At 45.3% G+C, this 21,002-nt stretch overlaps 1 protein-coding gene across 1 annotated transcript in view; it reads left to right on the top strand.

Annotated features, from left to right (window-relative positions):
* ccdc33 (coiled-coil domain containing 33) overlaps window positions 1-21,002 on the top strand; it is a 312,770-nt gene that overhangs the window by 253,584 nt on the left and 38,184 nt on the right. Inside the window, exons 17-18 of the mRNA XM_041178215.1 lie at window positions 69-247; window positions 2,864-2,921. Coding sequence (XP_041034149.1) covers window positions 69-247; window positions 2,864-2,921 — 237 coding nt within the window. The remainder of the gene's footprint in view (window positions 1-68; window positions 248-2,863; window positions 2,922-21,002) is intronic.

The raw sequence follows: 21,002 nt of genomic DNA on the forward strand, positions 1-21,002 counted from the left end.
GTTGCTGCTGCTGTTGTTGTGAAGTTAGCGCTTTGCTTTCCATTACGGTATCCCTTATTCTTTTCCAGCTTCGGCAGGACAGAGTTAATCTTCCACCCTACGATGCACTGGCACAAATTCTTCCGGAGTACGACTACCTTTTCCACAGTCCCCAGCCAAAGGAGAGGCAGGAGAGAGCGCAGCAGCAGCCAGTCAGAGCTCCCAATCCTCTGCAGACCCAACAAATTGCTGTGCCCTCCCAGAAAAGGTGAAGTTTCTCTTTAAACAAGTTTCCAGCCTGTGTTAATTATGTAACCTGGGCTGACCAGTAATTTGCTTGCTGTAAGGTGTTGGCTGCAGGCACACTATCAGGAAGATATAATCATTTTCATCATGTTATTTGGAATTTATTGTAAAGTAGAGTAATAGTAGGGTCTGTGTCTATGTATGTGTGTGTGGGACTTAATTGAACTAGAGAAAGCTGGTCTGAAGGCTTTGGTGTAAGAAGAGAAGCTAGGTTTGAAACGCTAAATAGGTAAACACGGGTGAAGTTTTAGAATGTGAGGTGTAAAGGGAATACAAGCATTTTTAAATAAACCAGTGTAGTTTGAATTCAAAAGAGGGGGTGAAATGTTTCACCTAGCCAGGAGAAATTAAGAAATCCTTTGGGATTTCAGCAGCTTAACATTTACCATTGGCTGTGCCATAACACACACAAGCCACTTTGTAGCAGAAAAGAAAGAAACAGCTTGAATTTATATAGTGCCTTTCGCCACCTCAGGACACCTCAAAGTGCTTTCCAGCCAAAGATTACTGGTAAAATTGGTACTATGATAGATTTTTTATTATTAGATAGGTAACGTCCCAAGACATAGTGAAACAATGGGCATTTGCATTCAAAGGGGAAAATATGTAAAAAAGGAGAGAATACTGTGTGCTAGGGGAGGCATTCTAAGATTTAACAAGTGTGAAAAAGCCTCTAGCCTCTGTGCCCAAACTGCAAGAAGTGAAATTAAGAAAACTCGCTTTGAATTCGATTGTTCAGGGTATTGTGTTACTTTGCCTGGATCTTTTAAAATCTATGGCCAGGATTTTCTGGCCCTATCGCAGGTGGGACCCACTGCAGGCAAGAAATCCGTTGACTTGTGGCATGACCGGAAGATCCTGGCGGTGGATGGGCGTGGAAACTCCTGCCCTATGTGTTTTTACTGTTGCCTTGACAGAGGTACAACTGGGAATTAGATTAATCAGGGGAGCTGGGACTTATCACAGTAGCAATTTGTATATCTATATATGTGCTTAAAATCATTTCTTCTATTAATAAATTTTTAATTCAGTTTTGTAAAAAAACAATTAAGACTCAGTGGTCTTATTACTACTGAATTTAAGGCACACATCTCGAAATTCATGCAAATTGCAAAACAGTTGTGTCAGTTGTTTCAAGTTTCCCTTCGTGATTTGAGTAGCTCAGTATTTACCATCAGCTGTGCCATAACACACACAAGCCACTCTAAAGCAAAAAAGAAAGAAAGAACTTACATTTATATAGTGCCTTTTACCACTTCAGGACACCTCAAAGTGCTTTACAGCCAATGAAGTATTTTGAATTGCTGTCACTGTTGTAATGAAGGATACACAGCAACCCCCCACAAACAGGGTAATGGTATGACCAGATAATCTGATATTTTAGTGATGCTGCTGAGTGATAATGATTGACTTGGACCCCAGGCAGAACTTCACTGCTCTTCTTAAAAATAGTGCCACAAGATCTTTTACATCCACCTGAAAGGCCAGATGGAGCCTCAGTTTGACATTTCATTTTGAAGATGTTCCGTCTACAGTCGTGGGATTATACATCACATCCTACCTCATAGTGGGTAGTGATGGACAGCAGTTTAAGATACACTCCCTTCAAGGTACATGTGTATTGCAATGCAACATTCATTACTCAGAGGGACAACAAGTCGCTTCTAATCTCTGACTTTGCCTGAGGTATGCAAATGTTGTTCTTGTGGCTTGCTGTGTGCATTATCCAAATTAAATATGAAGTAAAATCTGTATTTAACCTCATCTCTGTCATAAAGCAAACTGACCAATGCATGTTTTACTTTTCAGTGACTAAGAAATGTTTTGGAGGCTGTTGGTGGAGGAAAGGCTACCTGACAAAAACTCCCACTACTTGCAATCTGAGCTCATAGAAATCCCCGGTTTAAATATATATGTGGAAAGATAATTTTGTCTTTCTCACACTCTGGGATCACTTGTGTATTTATAAATGTCATGCCATGTCCACATCAATATTGTGGGGAGGCTGTCTCCGTAGTCTATGGGTTTGTGAAGACTGAATTTTGTTAAATTCATGAAATGCCAGCTGAATATAGTGAAGTTTCATAGATAACATCTGGCTCATGTAATCAATCTCCTGGACCAGTTTCAATCACCTGAGGGGGTTCAGAGAAGAATTTTCCAGATTTTTTTCCCCTCGTTGTTCAGCTGTCTAGGCCCTAAGCTCTGGAATTCCCTGTCCAGACGTCTCTGTCTTTCCAACTCTCTCTCCTCCTTCAAGAATCTGTGTAAAATTTATCTCTTGACCAAACTTTTGGTCACGTGTCTTAATATCTTTTTCCTTCCTCGGTGTTAATTTTTGTGTGATAACACTCCTGTGCAGCACCTTGGGACAATTTATTACCTTAAAGGTGCAGCATAAACTCAAATTCCTGTATTTCTTTGACCAAACTTTTAGTCATGAAAGCGAGGGGTCCTTTTTGTTTCCCCTTGTGAAGGGACTTGCAGTGTCTTTCTACATTGAATGTGACAAATGAATGCAAGTTGTTGTAGACTTGAAATCACATTCATCTGTGAACATCTTTTGTCTTGTCTGCAGGGAATCTACAATTGAGGACCCAACTGTCAGCCAGGAAATCACACGTCACGAAACAGAGGTAAGTACATGGTGTGGCAAAGACTGACACAAGCTTTGCATAGGCTGCTGGTGCCTTGCTGGGTTAAGTAGCAATCTCTCAGCAGGGAAACTTTCTTAGTCCTTTTAGTAATCATTCACACATGGACACACAAATGCCGTTTCCTTGCCTTATGTATAAATCATATGTCAGCCCTAGCCTGGCTCAGTTGATCGCACTGTCACCTCTGACTCAGAAGGTTATGGGTTTAAGCCCCACTCCACAGACTTCAGCACAAAATGTAAGCTGAGCCTCCAAGTGCATTTCTGAGGGAGTGTTCTTTCAACCACACTTTCAACCAACATCACTATCTTGCCATTAAATCACATTGCTGTTTGTGGGAGCTTGCTTGGGGTAAATTGATTGCTACCTAACCAGAATTATAAAGTGACAGTACTTCATTGGCCGCAAAGAGCTTTGGGCCATCCTGTGGAGGGCGCTATAGAAATGCAAGACTTTCTTTTTCCACACCTGCAAGTGTTAGATCCTGCACACATCAACCATTGTGGTCACACACATGTGAACAATCGAATTCTTTATTTGGGAAAATGGTGGAAAGGAGATTGTGCAGCCCCAGCTCAAGAGACTGCTTCCGTTGAGGTTATTTTGGATCAGTTAGCTCTGTAACTGCAGCTGTCTGGTCACTGGGAGTTTGGCCATGGATGCTCAAGCTACTGCTTTGCAGTTCCTCTACACTTTTTGTCCGTCATGATTTTGAAGAGTGGGCCACAAATCAGATGCATTGACCCCCCCAAGCTTTGATTCACCTTATGCGAAACTTGGTACACTGGAGGGCACCGACTGACTAATTACAGCCCATCATGGTTACTCTGTAGACTTGAGGTCATCGAAAACTCTACTGCCAGTGTCTTAAACAAAAACAGAATTACCTGGAAAAACTCAGCAGGTCTGGCAGCATCGGCGGAGAAGAAAAGAGTTGATGTTTTGAGTCCTCATGACCCTTCAACAGAACCATTGAAGGGTCATGAGGACTCGAAACGTCAACTCTTTTCTTCTCCGCCGATGCTGCCAGACCTGCTGAGTTTTTCCAGGTAATTCTGTTTTTGTTTTGGATTTCCAGCATCCGCAGTTTTTTGTTTTTATCACTGCCAGTGTCTTGACTTGCAGCAAGTCCTGCTACCCTGCCACCCCTGTGCCCGCTGATCTCCATTGACTCCTGGGGCAGAATCTTGCCCTCGGATGGCGTGCGGTCCCCACCGGCGGGGGGATAGCCGACTCCCGCCACTGAAACGGGGCCCGCCGCCATTTTGAGTGGGCGGGCCAATTAAAGCCCGCCCAGCGGCATCCTGGGAGGGAGGGAATCCCCAGCTGTCCAAGTGCGCTCTTCTGCACATGCGCGCAAAACAGCGCACTGCTCCCTGAGGCAAAGTCCTGTCTCAGGGAGATTACTGACAGTGGAAAAAACTTTAAAAATAAGAAACATTAAAAAATTATTAACATCTCCCCCTCACGTGACAATGTCACCCGAGATGGGACATGTTAACAAAGAACACCATAAATTTTATCAATTTTTTACAATACGGACATGAAATTTCATCCCGCCAGTGGATGAAGCTTCATGAATAATCTGGAGCTCACTGGGGCACCTGTCCTGCCCGCCAGCCTTAAGCTAGACCGGGCAGGGTCTTTAATTACTTTAATTAGCCTGACAATGGCCTCAATTGGCCACCGACAGATTGGCGGGCGGACAGCTGATTTCACTGTCCATCCGCCTTCCTGAAAATTTAAAGGGACCGGGATGATGTCGGGGATTCCCCCCAACGTCATCCCACGTCATTTTCCCCTTGGCGAGGCACCCCCCCCCCCCCACCCCTCCCAAATCTCCGAGGGGAAAATCCTGGCCAAGCAATGAATGATTTTAAAATTTTCACCCTTGTTTTCAAATTCTTCCGTGGTGACAGTGTTAGAAACGCAGGGCCCTTTAAGCGTAAACCAGGACAATCTTCAGAGTGAATTGAGAGCAGGCGATGCTCACTGAGGCCCATAAGTAAGAGCTGGGTTTTCTCCCCAGTTGGAGGGGTTTTGCTTCTGAACAGGGAGAATATCCAGAAGGGAAGAGCGGAAACCGGTATTTGCACAGAACTGGTATAGGCAAGAATTTTTCTGTCGGCGAGTGGGGTCGGTGCCTGATCGCCCACGCAGGATGACATTGGGCGGAATTCCCGACCTCACCCCGCGTCGTTTGCATTTTCAGGTCAGCAGGGGGCGCAGCCGAGTCAGCTGTGCGCCCGCCCCGACCTGTCAACAGCCTATTGGGGCCTTTCAAAAAACAATTAAGGCAATTAGTGGACCTGCCCTTCCGAGCTTAAGGCTGACGGGCAGGTCGGGACCTGAAAAAAAGCATCAAACCTCATCCACGGGCTGGATGAGGCTTCACGACCGAATCGAAAAATTAAGATTCGCTTTTCCTTAAAGTTATGTCCATGTCCCAAGTCACGTGACATTGTCACATGAGGGGGACATGGATGGTTAATGAAATTTTCGAAAGAATAACTTTTTCACTTTGGGAACCCACCTCCTGAGGCAGCACCGAGTCTCAGGGAGACCCGCGTCAGGGAGTGCACAGCGCTTCCACCTGGAAGTCACGCTAAGGCCCGCCCCCAATCGGGGGCACCAATCGGAGGGCCTCCCGCTCCTGCAATTCTCCGCACCCCCCCCCCACCCCGCCACCCAAGGCGGGGATAAATATTGCCCGCAGTTTAACAGTAAAACAGCTGTGATTCACAGAATGTCTTCTGCTGCCTGATTCGGTAGATAGACATCCAAACATTAAACACATGGCCTTGCCTCGCCCAATCTCTGTAATCTCCCCCAGCTCCAAGAGGTCTGTGCTCTTCTAATCCTGGTCTTGTGAGCATCCCTAATTAATCGCTCCACCATTGGTGGCCATGCCTTCAGCTGCTCGGACCCTAAGCTGTGGAATACCCTCCCTACACTTTTCCTACTTTAAGACACTCCTTAAAACCTACCTCTTTGCCCAAGCGTTTGATCACCTGACCCAATTTCTCCTTATGTGGCTCAATGTTGTATTTTGTTTTCTAATGTTCCTGTGAAGCGTATTGTCATATTTTATCACGTTGAAGGGGCTACATAAGTATAAATAGTTGTTGTTTATAACTCCCACTCAAATTAGCTCAGGTATGAAGCCCGATCCAGAGGCTCAATTACATTACGCTGATGCCTCCTCTGAGTAAAATCTGGTTCGAGATGCTCTTGCGCCAAGAGAATCTGCAGGCGGTTGCGGTCACACTCCCCAACTCCACCTGTAGGGGGGGGACTCGGCTGCCAACTCTGTGGGAACGTATTCCTGGAGATTGTATTGCAAGACATCCCTTGTCCAACCACCACCCCCTCCACTCCCCAGTCAAACAGCACTTTTTTCTTCACCTCCAATATTTATATGACAAATAAACAGAAGTATCGAAGGAAATGGGAAAGAAAAACACAATTTTTATTTTAATGCCCCTATGATGATTTCACCCGAGTTCTGCTCAGAGAGGTGTGCCAGACATTCATGTTTAATTTCTGCAGGCTCCAGGGCTAAGCTCGAGGGTTGGCAACCTTATCGCGGGCCCATTAAAATGGTGGCTGGAGGCCTCCTCTTTTTGCAGCCGACTGATGCAGGCTGTTTCTACTCCAAGTTGCAGGCCTCAGCTAGGCCAAGATTCCCGATGAGGCGGCCACCTGATGCCCACACCTGGAGGTCAATCCTCCATGTGAGAGCTAAAACGAAATAGTAATGGTAATGAGCAACACCCTCAGGCAGACATTGAACCCATACAAGCCTCCTGTTGCCGATGTTAATGAGGTCCAAGATTTATCTCTTTTCTGGCTTAATTAGTTTAATTAATTAATCTCAGTGTAAAACTTAATTTGATTGCCAGCCTTGGAAAGTGAAATCCTTTGCAAGTGGCTCTCTGACAGCTGAATGTATATTCAGGGCATCATTTCAATAACCATTCTATTCAACATGACTGTAGGGTTACTTAAGAAGCACTAAATGTCACAATGTGTGAGAAACTTCTTTTGTCTCACTCCCAGTCAACTTTACCAGAAGTGTGACATTCAACAACAATAACTTGCCTTTACATAGTACCTTCAATGCCTGAATTCCTTGGCTGCTGACTCCATCCAGCTCCCTGCCACTGTCTTGAACTGAAATCTCAGCACCCTACTTGAGTTTTTGACTCCATGTCCTCTTCATCACAAAGACTGTCTACTTGCACCTCCGTAACGTTGTCCTCTTGACTTTGCCTCAGCTTGCCTGCCTATCAGACCCTCATTCATGCCTTTGTTACTTCCCGTCTCAACTATTCCAACGCTCTCTTGGCTGATCTCCCATCTGGCGCTATTTGAAACCTCAAGTTCATCCAAGACTCTGCTGCCTGTGTGGTAACTCGCACCAAGCCCCATTCACTTAGGTCACTCTGAAGTGTACTCACTGACATTGACTTCCACCTCTGCAATTCCTCAAGTTTGCATTTCTGATCATCTTGTTCAAATTCCTCCATGGTCTCCTTTACCCCTCCCTAGCTCTGCAGCCTCCTCCAGCTCTATAACCCTCCAAGATCTCGGTGCTTCTCCAGTTCTGGCCAATTTGCGCATCCCAATTTTTATTGTTTTACCATTGACTGCTGTGCCTTCAGCTGTCTGGGCCCTAAACTTCAGAATTCCTTCCCAAAACCTGCCTGCCTCTCCCTCTCTTCCTTTAAGATGCTCTTTAAAATCTTTGACCATGGTTTTGATCACCTGTTCTTACATCTCTTTATGTGGCTTGGTGTCAAATTTAGCCTGATGTGGCTTGGGGTGGTTTACAACATTAAAGGTGCTATAAAAATGCAAGCGGTTGATATTACAAGGGTGTCCACAATTGCCGGGCACCAAAGATCAAGGGCCGAATTTTCGCTCCTGAGTTGGGACCGCAGAGTTGGGAAAACTTCCTGACTCTGTAAACCCGAACCCCAGCCACAGAGGCTGCCAGGTGCCAGGAGAGCTGTTCTGCTCTGGGGGTCCTCACTGCTCTGGGGCTTTGTCCTAGTTGTAAGAAAGGCAATAAGACCAAAAACAGCCTATAAACCCTCACATACTCCCCATGACATATCCATGCTAACTCATGCCACCTAATAACCCCCACCCACCCTCATGTTCTCTCATACCCTCCATGCCAACCTATTCCCCTCTATCCACTCAATGGCCCCCTCCTTCCCTCCATCCCAACCCATGCCCCTCTACCTCCAGGGCCCCTCATGCCCTCCATGCCAACCTAGTGCTAGCACATGCCAGCCCATGACCCCAATTCATCTCCATAGCCCTTAATAGCCCCTATGCCAAGTTAGTGCCAACTCATGCCAACCCATGACCCCCATTCATCCTCATTGCCCTTATAGCTCCTATGGCAACTTAAAGACAACTCATGCCAACCCATCACTCCCACCCACCACCCTTTGTCCTTACGCCCTCCATGCCAACTTACCCATTAGCCATGGTGAGATGGAATAAAATAAAGTTCTAAGTATCTATTACAGTTTTCACTGCATCAAAAAGCACTCTTGTTGATAAAAGCTCATTCAATACATTCAAATCACTTCAAGTACTTAATCCCATATTAAAATCAACATTTTCTTCAAGTACTCAATCCAGAATAAAACAAACATTTACTTCAAGATTTAATCCCTTATAAAAATAAACATTTGTATTCATAGCCCCACATCAAAGAAAGCTAATCCCTTTATAATCTCCTTAAGCTGTCAATAAAAAAGTGAATTTACAGGCCTGCCACTGTGATAATGATAGGATATGAAAGCAGTCAAGCAGCACTAATCCTATAATGATAATCCTTAGGCTTATATCAACAAACAATTATTGAAATTACAAGCATTGTTTTTTTTTCAACTGCAGGCTGGCTATTTTTCTCCCCAAAATTTAAAGGGCAGGGCATTTAAATAACTTGTCAGCTTGACAGGTTCAAAGACCTTACCCACATCCATGTCTACTCTTTATAATCCCAAAGGGTCCCTGACCTCTCCAAAAAGGGTACCTTACCTTCCTAAGAAATCGGGTAGATTTAGACCTTTCCCTCAAATGTCCAAAGCCCATGGGTTGTGTTTCAGGAACCTAGTTGACCAAAATTGCTTCTGTTTGAAGGCAGCTGCACTTTTAAATGTGCCGCTGCCTTCTTGAGCTGCGAATGTGTGAAATACATCCCGCCCTTACCCTCCGTGAAAATGGTACGTGCCAGGTCCGGAGCAGGACTTCCGGATTCCGACTTGAAGAAAACTCGGGCCCAAGTTGGAAGTCTATTTAACGGAGTCGGTGGCTGCATGAGTGGGATTTGCAGCAATCTGGCTTGCTTTCAGTGCTTTTTTATTGTTCCTGCCAATTACTATCACAGATAGCTTTTTTGAGGCTGGCATTTCTCTGCTCCCCTCTTTCATTTCAGGCTGGGTATCTCTAGAGTGCTCTTTCCCTAATGGCTGGGATCGCACCTCAGGAACAAGAACAGGCAGAAGCCATCAGTTTATTAAGAATCCTGGGTCAGGATTTTCCACTCAGCGGGTGGGCTCAGTGGGAGCGGGCAGGGTACCCGATTGCCGCTCGCAATTGGCTCCATACCGCCATTTTACGCCGGCGGGCCAATTAAGGCCCACCCAGCGTAATGCGTGAGCGTTAGCACGCTACCCGTGCGGGTGGGGTGGAGGAGGGAGAGTCGGGGCCAGCGCTCCGTTGCGCATGTGCATGAAAGAGGGCTTCAATCTCCCCGAGGAGCGGAGCTGCCTCAAGATTGAAGCGCTTTTTAAAAAAATAAATAAATGCAATAAAAATTGAATGAAACATGTCCCCTCATGTGACACAGGGACATGTTTTTTTTTATTTTTCAGAAAATGTTTTACTCAGTTCGTAAAAGCTTTAGGAAACCTCATCCCGCTTGTGGTTGAGGCTTCCTAAAACACCTAAAGGCCGCTTGGCCTTTGCGCCTGGCTGCCAACCGTTAGGTTGGACAGACAGTGTGAAATTCAGGTTAATTACCTGGTTAGTGGCATTAATAGGCCTTTCAACTATCAGCGGGCGCGCAGCCGATTCCGGCGCGCGCCCACCAAATGAAATATCGCGCGACTTTGCGGTGACTTTGGGGTGCACGCTCGACGTCATCGCGCATCAGTTAACGTTTGTCGGGCGTGCACACACCAAACGGAAAATTCAGCCCCTGGCTCCTTGCTCCACACATTGAGCAAGTCCCTCTTGTTATATTTGTCCCCGTCAAAGCGACGGCCAAATCACAGCGGCTCCCATCAAAGTAAAAATAAGATGCGCCTTGTATTATAAATGTGCGAGAAGAAAGAGAGGACGAGGAAGCTGTTCAATAAATAAAAACCACAGCAAAAGGGGCTCCCGCAGGCAAACTGTAGAAGGTTACATACTGCCCTCTGTCATCCTGTGTGTGAAACTAAAGATACTTTAGACGCAGAAGGAATCTCATTAATTCCAATCCCAGAAACAGCTCGCTCCTCCATTCAACCTCAGCTGCTGGGCGCTTGCTGAGTGAGGCGCAGATGATTGCGAAGAGGCATTCTTTTTCCTGTCACCGGCTGCATTTAAAAACTGAAAGAGCCTTTGGCACTGGCCCAGACTCTCAAACTGGAAAAAATGGAGCAGATCTTTTCATTTTTTTCATGGAATGTGGGCATCGCTGGCAAGGCCGGCATTTGTTGCCCATCTCTAATGTCCTTTGAGCTGAGTGGCCTGCTGGGCCATTTCACAGGGCACTTAGGAGACAACCCCATTACTGTTAATCTGCAGTCACATGTAGGCCCGACCAGGTAAGGATGCCCAATATCCTTCCCTAAAGGACGTTATTAAAACAAGGTGGGTTTTTACAACAATTAATGATGGTCACCATTACTGAGACTATATTAATTATTAATTGAATTTAAACTCCCCTAGCTACCTCGGTGGGATTTGAACCCACGTCCCTAGAAAATTAGCTTGGGCCTCTGGATTATTAGCCAAGTGACAGTGCCACTATGCTACCACCATAGATTGTGGCTCCAACCACTGTATGCAATGGGTAGTGACCTGCATGTCTTTTGAGGGTCTTCATTATCAGCGATCGGGTTAAGTGTTTGCAATGGTTCAGTGGTTCTGAGTCACTAGGTTGTGGGTTCAAGTCTCACTCCAATGACTTGAGTACATAATTCAAACAGAATCCAGTGTTGTACCAAGGGACTACTGCTCCATAGGAGGTGCTGCTTTTCAGATTAGATGTTAAACAGTCTAAACTCCCAGGTTAAAATATCCCACTGCATAGTCGAACAACAGAGTCCTCCCTGATGTCCTTGTCAATATTTATCCCTCAAACGACATCACTAAAACAGGCATAGATTTAGAGTAAGAGGTCAGAGATTTGAAGGGTACTCGAGGGGAAGTCATTTCACCTCGAGGCTGGCGGGGATCTGGAACTCACTGGCTGAAAGAGTGGTGGAGGCAGAAATTCTGATAAACACTGAAAAACAAAACTTGGATATTCACTTGAAGTGCCCATAACCTCCAGGGCTATGGACCAAGACCTGAAAAGTGGGATTAGGCTGGATGGCTACTTGTGGGCCGGTGCAGACATGATAGGCCAAATGCCCTCCTTCCTTGCTGTAGATTTCTGTGATTTCCATATTTATTTGGATATTTATTGTTGTTTGTGGGAGAGCTTGTTTCTCGCAAATTGCCAGCTGCATTTTCCTACATTGCACGAGGAACTACATTTAAACAAAAAGGCCTAAGGTGGCGAGAGGCTTTTTATTCTGAACAATAAGGGGCGAAATTCTCTTTCAGTATAATGAGCCTGTAGGGTTCGTGCATAAGAGTTATTTTGGCTTCACTTCATTAGTTCAGTGATTAAGTTGTGCAGTCTGCATCTAAGCAGCATCTGCCTTTGTAAGACATTGATATGACAGTGATGTGAGATAATATCTTGTACCTCATTTACTGATCTGTTGAATGAATCTGATGTCTGTGTTCTCGCCAGTTCAGGCAATTGCCCGCTTGTGCTGGGGAGGCTGTTGCCAAGAGATGGGGCAATGTGGTGTTGGGTGGGCGTGCAGGTGAGGGGACAGTCTTTTGACAAGTTAAAAGCTTTATTTTTAAACTGGCTGTTGTTGACACCTCACTGCTTGCTTGCCATGGCTGGCTGGTTCTTCTGGGCTGTAATTTTTCTCTACATATTTAGGCCTTGATACCTGCAACCTCAATAAAACAATTTAACAGGTCAGGTATGAAAGGAAGGGTGGAACTGATGGGCTGAGTACAGATGTCCACATCTGTGCTGAAGAGCCAGCGAACCTCTGAAACGGGCCGAGGGCTCATGGTCGAGTCACTGGGTCCTTTCAGCAGTGAATTGGGCCTCCTTCTGAACCCAAGGGGAGATGAGGAGAATTTTTTAATGCACTGTGTTGAGAGCTGGAATGCGCTGCCTGAAAGGACGGTGGAAGCAGATTCAACAGGAGCTTTCTGAAGGGAATTAGGTAAATACTTCAAAACTAAGGGCAGAGAGGAGTGGGATGAATCGGATAGCTCTTTCAAGAGCTGCCACATGCACGAAGGGCTGAACGGCCTCCTTCTGTGCTGTAAGATTTCTGTGATTCAATTCAGCTCCTGACCTTGGAATATAATCAGATGTAACTTGTATGCCACAGCGAAAGAGGTTCCCCCTAACCCGTGACAGTGTGGCTCAGGAATCGGTTCCTGGCCTAACTCCAGAAGGGAAAAGGTGGTAATCCCCTGGGAAGATGCTGCATTGTAGTGACAATCCTGCTTAACATCAAACTGGAGGCTCAGTGGGGACTGCTAGTAAACCTGAACAGGACTCACTGAAACATTTTGATATCTTTTTTAAAATTCATTTTTGGGATGTGAACTTCACTGGCTGGGCCAGCATTTATTGCCCATCCCTAGTTGCCCTTGAGAAGGTGGTGGTGAGCTGCCTTCTTGAACTGCTGCAGTCCCTGTGGTGTAGGTACACCCACAGTGCTATTAGGGAGGGAATTCCAGGATTTTAACCCAGCGACAGGGAAGGAACGGCCGATATATTTCCAAGTCAGGATGGTGAGTGGCTTGGAGGGGAACTTCCAGGCGGTGGTATTCCCATGTGTCTATTGCCCTTATCCTTCTAAATGGTGCAGTCATGGGTTTGGAAGGTGCTGTCTAAGGAGGCTTGATGAGTTCCTGCAGTGCATCTTGTAGATGGGACACACACTGCTGCCACTGTGTGTCGGTGGTGGAGGGAGTGAATGTTTGTGGATGGGGTGCCAATCAAGCGGGCTGCTTTGTCCTGGGTGGTGTCAGGCTTCTTGAGTGTTGTTGATGGTGGGCATGCTTTGGCAAGTCCAGAGGTCAGTTACTCACTGTGGGATTCCTATCCATCACTCCCAATTTTCAATTCCATCTATCTTGGGTGGACCAGCTTGCTCTGTCCACACACATGGATATTTCCTGGCACAGTATGTTGATGTGTAAGTCTGGTCACACAGAGTTTCCTCGAGGGCCTGAGAGGTTCAGTCATGGGCACATACCTTGATTTGTTACCCTTTTTAGAGGGCAGTTAAGAGTTAATGTGAGTCTGGAGTCACATGTAGGCCAGGCCAGGTAAGGATGGCAGATTTCCTTCCCTAAAGGACATTAGTGAACCAGATGTTTTTTTTTTGAACAACAATCACTGATAGTTCCATGGTCACCATTATTGATGGTAACTAGCTTTCAATTCCAGATTTATTAATTGAATTTAAATTCCACCAGCAGCCATGGTAGGATTTGAACCCGTGTCCCCACTGAGTCTCTGGATTACTAGTCCAGTGACGTTACCACTCTACCACTGATTTTCCACTTGCACTGGGGGTGAAGTATTGTATGAAGCAATAGTGTGAAACCAGCAACAGAGAATTGGCTGCTGTTATCCATCACTCCCAATCTTCAATTCCACCTATGTTCCTTGGATGTGGAGAGCAGAATTTGTCCTATAAGGAAATGTTGAGTAGATTGGACCTTTATTTTCCAGAGGTAATCTCATCGAAACATATAAAATTCTTAAGAGGCCCTGACTGGGTAGATGCTGAGAGGGTGTTTCCCTGGCTGGAGAGTCTAGAACTAAAGGTCACAGTTTCAGGGTAAGGGGTCAGCCATTTAGGAATGAGAAATTTCTTCTCTCAGATGTTTGTGAATCTTTGGAATTCTCTACCCCAGGGAGTGTTGGATGTTCAGATGACGATTATGTTCAAGGCTGAGATTGGGCACCAAGGGGATATGGGAAGAGGGCAGGAAAATGTTGAGATCAAAGATCAGACATGGCCTTATTGAAGGATGGAACAGGCTTGAGGGACCGAATGGGCCTAGTCTTGTTCCTATGTCTTAGGTTATGAAACTCAGCAAAGACGTAAAATGGGCTGTAGATTTGCCATTATTCATATTTCATTGTCCAAAGGCAAAACTGCCACAGTGAGCCATTTCTGAAGAGTATCCACTGATGCACAAGGAAACAGCGATGTTTTGCAAGGAGAAGATTCCAAAAACAGCAATGAGATGAATGTTTGGTTAACCTGTTTCTGGTGACATCAGATTGAGGACAGATCTTTGGCCAGGACACAGGGACAATTCTCCTGTTCTCTTAATGCCTGAAGATCTGCGACACCCACCTGAACCACAACAGTTGGACAGTACACCTCACCCAAAGGTCTGGCCCTCCAACAGAAAAAAAAATCCCCCTCTGGTTCCCTAATGTCCTTTAGGGAAGGAAATCTGCCGTCCTTACCTGGTCTGGTCTACACGTGACTCCAGACCCACAGCAATGTGGTTGACTCTTAAATGCCCTCTGAAATGGCCTAGCAAGCCACTCAGTTCTCAAGGGCAATTAGGGATGGGCAATAAATGCTGGCCTAGCCAGCGATGCCCCCATCCCATTAATGAATAAGAAAAATGCTCTCAGTTTATCTGCTAAATCTTCAGCTCTACTACCACCTACTGAATGTGGACTGTGCTCTGCATTGAGAAGCAGGACTTTCATCTCCGACAGTCCGAGCAAATTAATAGACTACCCGGACACTGGAAAAGCCACTGGAAGCAAAATGCTTGCACATAATGTAACAAGAGCAGATTGCTTTAAGTGAATTTAACCTCCTAATCCAATTTTAGAATTCTGATGATATTGGTAAACCAAAGAAGCTTCGCTGTTTGTGATTTATGCTGTCATTTGAGCCCCTTGATTAGATTATCATCTCATAATTCATTATAAGAGATCCACTGGGGAAAAGTGTCTTCTCCTGTCTGTGCTTTTTTTCTAAAGCTGGCACTGCTCATGAATAATCTGGGGTCTAGTGCATGGTCAGCATGTTTATTATTCATTCACAGGATGTGGGCTTCGCTGGCTGGATCAGCATTTATTGCCCATCCCTAATTGCCCTTCAGAAGATGGTGGCGAGCTGCCTTCTTGAACCGCTGCAGTCCATGTGGTGTAGGTACACCCACAGTGCTGTTAGGGAGGGAGTTCCAGGATTTTGACCCAGTGACAGTGAAGGAACGGCTGATATATTTCCAAGTCAGAATGGCGAGTGGCTTGGAGAGGAAATTGCAGGGAGTGGTGTTTCTATGTGTCTGCTGCCCTTGTCATTCTAGGTAGTAGAGGTCACAGTTTGGAAGGTGCTGTTGAAGGAGGCTTGACAGATTACTGCAGTGTATCTTCTAGATGATACACGCTGCTGCCACTGTGCATCGGTGGTGGAGGGAGAGAATATTGAACGTGATGATTAGGGTGGCAATCAAACGGGCTACTTTGTCCTGGATGGTGTTGAGCTTCTTGAGTGTTGTGAGAGCTGCACTCATCCAAGCAAGTGGAGAATATTCCATCACACTCCTGACTTGTGCCTTGTAGATAGTGGACAGACTTTGGGGGAGTCAGGAGCTGAGTTACCCTCCACAGAATTCCCAGCCTCTGACCTATTCTTGTAGCCACAGTATTTATATGGCTAGCCCAGTTCAGTTTCTGATGAATGGTAACCCCCAGGATGTTAATAGTAGGGGATTCAGTGATGCTAATGCCATTGAACATCAAGGGGCAATGGTTAGATTCTCTCTTGTTGGAGATGGTCATTGCCTGGCACTTGTGTGGTGTGAATGTCAGATACAACAAAAGCACAATACGACCAGAGCGTCTTGCTGGGCTACTTCGGAGGGAGTTCAGAGTCAACCACATTTCTGTGGATCTGGAGTCACATATAGACAGACCAGGATAGGACATTAATTTTTAAAACTATCAGGTAGTTTCTTAGGCAACATTATTGATACTAGCTTTTTATTCCAATTTTATTAACAGAACTTAAATTCCTCAGCTACTATGGTGGGATTTGAACTCATTTTGCCAGTTTGTTAGTTTAGGCCTCTGGATTACTACCAGGTATGTTTAATCTGAAATATCCTTTCAAGAGCACTGCTTGGCATTCCCCATGGAAAGGTGTTGCAACTAAGCAAACTTGAGGACAGTTAGAGACTAATTGCTGGGGGAGGTCTCAGGTTGGCAGGTGCTTGTAAGGGCAGGTTAACAAGGTCAGAGAAAGCAGCAGGAAGATAACTGCCTTTCTTTTTATTTAAAGCTTTTGTCTGAAGCATTCAAAAGCTTCACAGAAAGTTGGATAAATTTGCTGTGGTCATCAGTTTATTATATCAGGAGGAGGGTAGTCGGGGCAGAGGGGTATGTCGGTTTGGGAGGAACAAAGAAAGCACAGTCTCTTGCTGGAGCCAACAAAACTGTAAAGGTTTCTTCACACCGGCTAAGGATAAAGCCCGTCTGCAGCTGTCGAAAATAAAACCCAAAATATTATGTTTTTATTCAAGGATGCAGAGCCAACAGCGAGTCAAAAACAGTTTCACCTTGCCAGTATTATTGTACCAGAGAGCTGTGAGTGCCACAGTCTCAGAGACATTCCAACCTGAAGAGCATGTTATAGCCTTAGAGCGATGGAGGTTTAGAGGCCATTTGGCCCATCAGGTCTGTGCTGGTTCTTTGCATCCTCTTCAGTTCTCTGCCCAAAGGCAGGTCCAACCCACAGTGCTGTGAATCCCTCCAGGGGTAGGGCAAGGAGGCATATCCCAAGTCCACCCCAACCAGAACTGGGATTGAACCCCCACCAACCTGATCCACACCGGCCTCCCGGTGCTAATATTGCCTTGCGCAGCTCAGTGTCAAATTTTATTTGGTAACACCCTTGTGAAGTGCCTTAGGGGCATTTTACTGTGTTAAAGGTAAATGCAAGTTGTTGTTGCCTGGCTCCCAGCCTCCCCCACCTGTTGATCTCAAGCTCTCAATTGTTGGATTTGCCAAAAAACCTCCAACATGAATCTGGAAAGTTTACATGGGGGTTAATGCCAAGTACGTGAGACCTATGTGTTGTGAACAGGCAATGCCAGTACCTTTCATTGGTTAATCTAAAAGCACCATGAGAAGGTGAAGATCAGCCAAGTGTTGAATGAGTGAAGTGCTGCCAACAATCAGCGGGGCATCGGAGGCTATGTCACAAATCTTTTCTTTATTCTTTTGGGCCAAAATACATCATTAAAATCAGCGATGGCCAGGTTTTTAAAATACATTTATGGGGTGTGGGCATTGCTGGCTGGGCCAGCATTTACTGCTCATCCCTAATTGCCCTTGTTCAGAGGGCATTTAAGAGTCAACCACAATGCCGTGGGTCTGGAGTCACATTGAAAGACTTTAGTGAGGAGAGATTGGAAAAGTTGGGACTGTTCTAATTGGGACAGAGAACATGAAAGGCTTTGCTGGAGTTGATATAGAAAATCTGTTCCCTTAGGTGAGTGGGTCAATAGCCAATGGCCATGGATGTAAAATCATTAGGAAAGGATGTAGAGACATCAGGATCTGGAATGCCCAACTTGAAAGGTTGATTGTCATTGATTCTGTAAATAATGTTAAGAGGGAGTTTGTCAGATACTTGAGGTTGAGAAACTTAGAGCCTATGGACTGGAAGCATGGATGAAGGATTGAGCATGACTCTCCTTTCATAGAATCAGCACAGACACGATGGGCTGAATGGCTTCCTTCTGGGCTGTAAGTTCTATGACTTTGTGTGTGACTTCTGTGTATTAAAGTAGGGAGGCAGCAATGTAAATAAGAAGGTCAAAGGGAACGGAGGTGGCTAAATTAAGCTGTGACGGAAGAACAAAGTGAACATACAAGCTCAAGCTAGGAAAAGGTACATTTATGGTTAATATTCTTCACATAGTGAAGTCCGGAATAGGTCTCGGGATAGGCACACATTTTGGATGATTTCAGGGACACCAAACTGTATAGTCCTTTGTACAGAACAAGCTAGGTAAGGCAGAACTACCTTACTTACTGGAATTACTTTTGAGAAAGATTGCAGCTAATTATTCAGTGAGGAAAGCGTCAGAATGAAAGAAAAGGATCGCAGCACATTCGGCACATGGTGCTTATGTAGATCCTCCCTTACCTGACTAGCAATGAAAATGGAAAGCAGCAATAGCGATAAATATATTTGTTACCATAGTATTTGCATTTAAATTGTATCTTATTGAAACATTTCACAATGCATTACTTTGTAGGGCAGTGACTGTTAAGCAGGTGAATCACACAGGGAGAGTACAATTTCTGTTCCTTTTCATGATGTATGCAATGCAAACTCCGCTATTTAAAGTGTAAGCCACTTCACCTGACAGCAGTGGACTAGCTCCTCCAACTGGAATGCAATAAATAATGCAGCTCAAGCAGAACAGCATGATTCCTCCAGAGATGCACAAGAGGTGGCTACTTACTGGTCAGTCAACCTTACTGGAGATGCACACAGCTTTAAAATCATTGGCATCTCTTTTACATTATCACTTCAGCATTTACAAATGAGGCATGCATTCAGATTAATTTATGTTCTATACTTAAACCGCGGTTTCAAATGCTGCCTCATCAAATTAATTTTATAGTGTTCAGTACTTAGTTGTTCTACTTGGGTTTCTCTTGCTTTATATTTTATTTTCAAAAGAGGGGGATGTCATAAATCTGGCTTAAGACCAGCTTTTAATGACAGGGATATCTTGCAGAGTCACTCTGCAGGAGTCAGTAAGCAGCACACTCGCCTCGGAGTCAGAAATGTAGTTGGGTTCAAGTCCCAGTTCAAAGCCTTGAACACAGAGGGCGGAATTTTACGCCGGCAGGATTTTACCGTCCCGTCGAAGTCGATGGGCTTTTGATTGGCTCACTGCATTGGACGCTCCCCCCCCCCCCCCCCCCCCCCCCCCCCCCGTGGTGACGCAGCCGTAAAATTCCGCCCATAAGCTGGCTCTTTGGTACAGCACTGAGGGAGTGCTGCACTGTCAGCGGTGCCGTCTCCTTGATGTGGTTAAGCTGAGGAAGATGAAATCCAAGAAACTCCCGGTGTCCTGACCAACGCACCAAAAGACAAATTAACCAATAATTTCCTGGATGTGGTACCTTGCTACACACAGACTGGCTGGCAAATTTTCCTACATAACAACATTGAATGTATTTCAAAAGTACTTCATTGGCTGTGAAGCCCTGGGGATGTCCTGGGCTTACAAAATCTGCTAAATGAATGGAAGCCAGTTCTATCTAATGAACCACAGTGACTACCCTTCACAGTCTATGGGACTTCCTGAAGCCATAAAAGGTGCTATCGAAATGCAAGTTAGTCTATCTTTCTAAGGGCAATTTGTGGAGGTTTTCCCTGGCTTATGGATATTAATAATTACTAACCAAACAAAATGAATGTTAAGGTGAATAACTCACCCACAATATGGATTCTATGTTATACTTTGACCTGAATTGATAGACAAATAATTTTCATAGAGTACACGGTGGAACGCTACACTAATATTATTTGTTATTATTCCGGGAGTTATGTTTCAGTAAGTTGGTCATTGTTCTACATTCACTGGCTGCTCACTGATAGACGAGTAAAGACATGCTATTGTGTCTCAGGCAGCAAAGAGGCCTGATGTTTTTATCAGCTTTTAAAATTCAAGGCAATCAGGCCTGAGTTTGATTTGTGACCCATATGATTGCTGTTATTTTGGCTTCATCATGAGCTGAGCGCACAGGAGCTGTGTATTTGATTGAGGATCTATCTCTTGTGTAATCATGAATCTTCCCTGTGAACATTTCAATTAGAAATGCAATTTCGCTTCATAGACCCTGGGGAGGTCCAGACTAGCCTTCAATCAGCCACCTAGAATCACCCGAGCTGTCAGTCCACCATCAGCAATATACTAAAGATATTAAGGACCCTGCTCTTTCTGCCATTTGCATGCTGAACTTGGTGTTGATGCAAAAGAGATTTCCTCATGTAAATTTCTTTCTTTAAAAAGTGCAAAATCTGAAATAAATACGCTAAAAATGTTTCAAGGAGCAGCAGATCCCCTGGAGTCTGTCCCACTGCTGAATGGGATCATGACTGATCTGTGAACTAACTCCATACATCTGCCTTTACTCCATATCCCTTAATACTCTGGGTTAACAGAAACCTATGAACCTTAGGCTTAAAATTAACAATTGACCTGGCATAACTTGTCATTCATGGAAGAGAGTTCCGAATTCCAAAAACCACGCTTTGGGCAGGATTTTTACCTTGTCGAGCGAGCATGGTGGGAGGGCCCGGGTGGGGTGGGGGGTGGGGGGGGGGGGGGCGGTGGGGGGTGCAGTCGCAAAGCTGATTGCCACCTGCAATCGGGGCCCCGCCGTCGATTTCACGTTGGCCGGTCAATTACCGGCCAGCCAGCATGAAACAGATGCTGCAACGCTCAGCGCTACTGGGGGTGGGAGGAGGGCGAGCGAGGAAGTTTGCGCAAGTGCGCGCCAGTGAAAGTTGCCTCAGGGAGCTGAAGATTTAATAACACAAAACATAAAAAAAAGTTACCACTGTGTCACATGAGCAGGGACATGATATGAATGAAATTCAAATATTTTCATTTAATTTTTAGTTGCTGTTGGAAACCTTGTCCTGCCCCCCGGATGAGGTTCCCTAAAAA

The sequence above is a fragment of the Carcharodon carcharias genome, chromosome 32, assembly GCF_017639515.1.
Source record: "Carcharodon carcharias isolate sCarCar2 chromosome 32, sCarCar2.pri, whole genome shotgun sequence".
Classification (NCBI taxonomy): Eukaryota; Metazoa; Chordata; class Chondrichthyes; order Lamniformes; family Lamnidae; genus Carcharodon; species Carcharodon carcharias.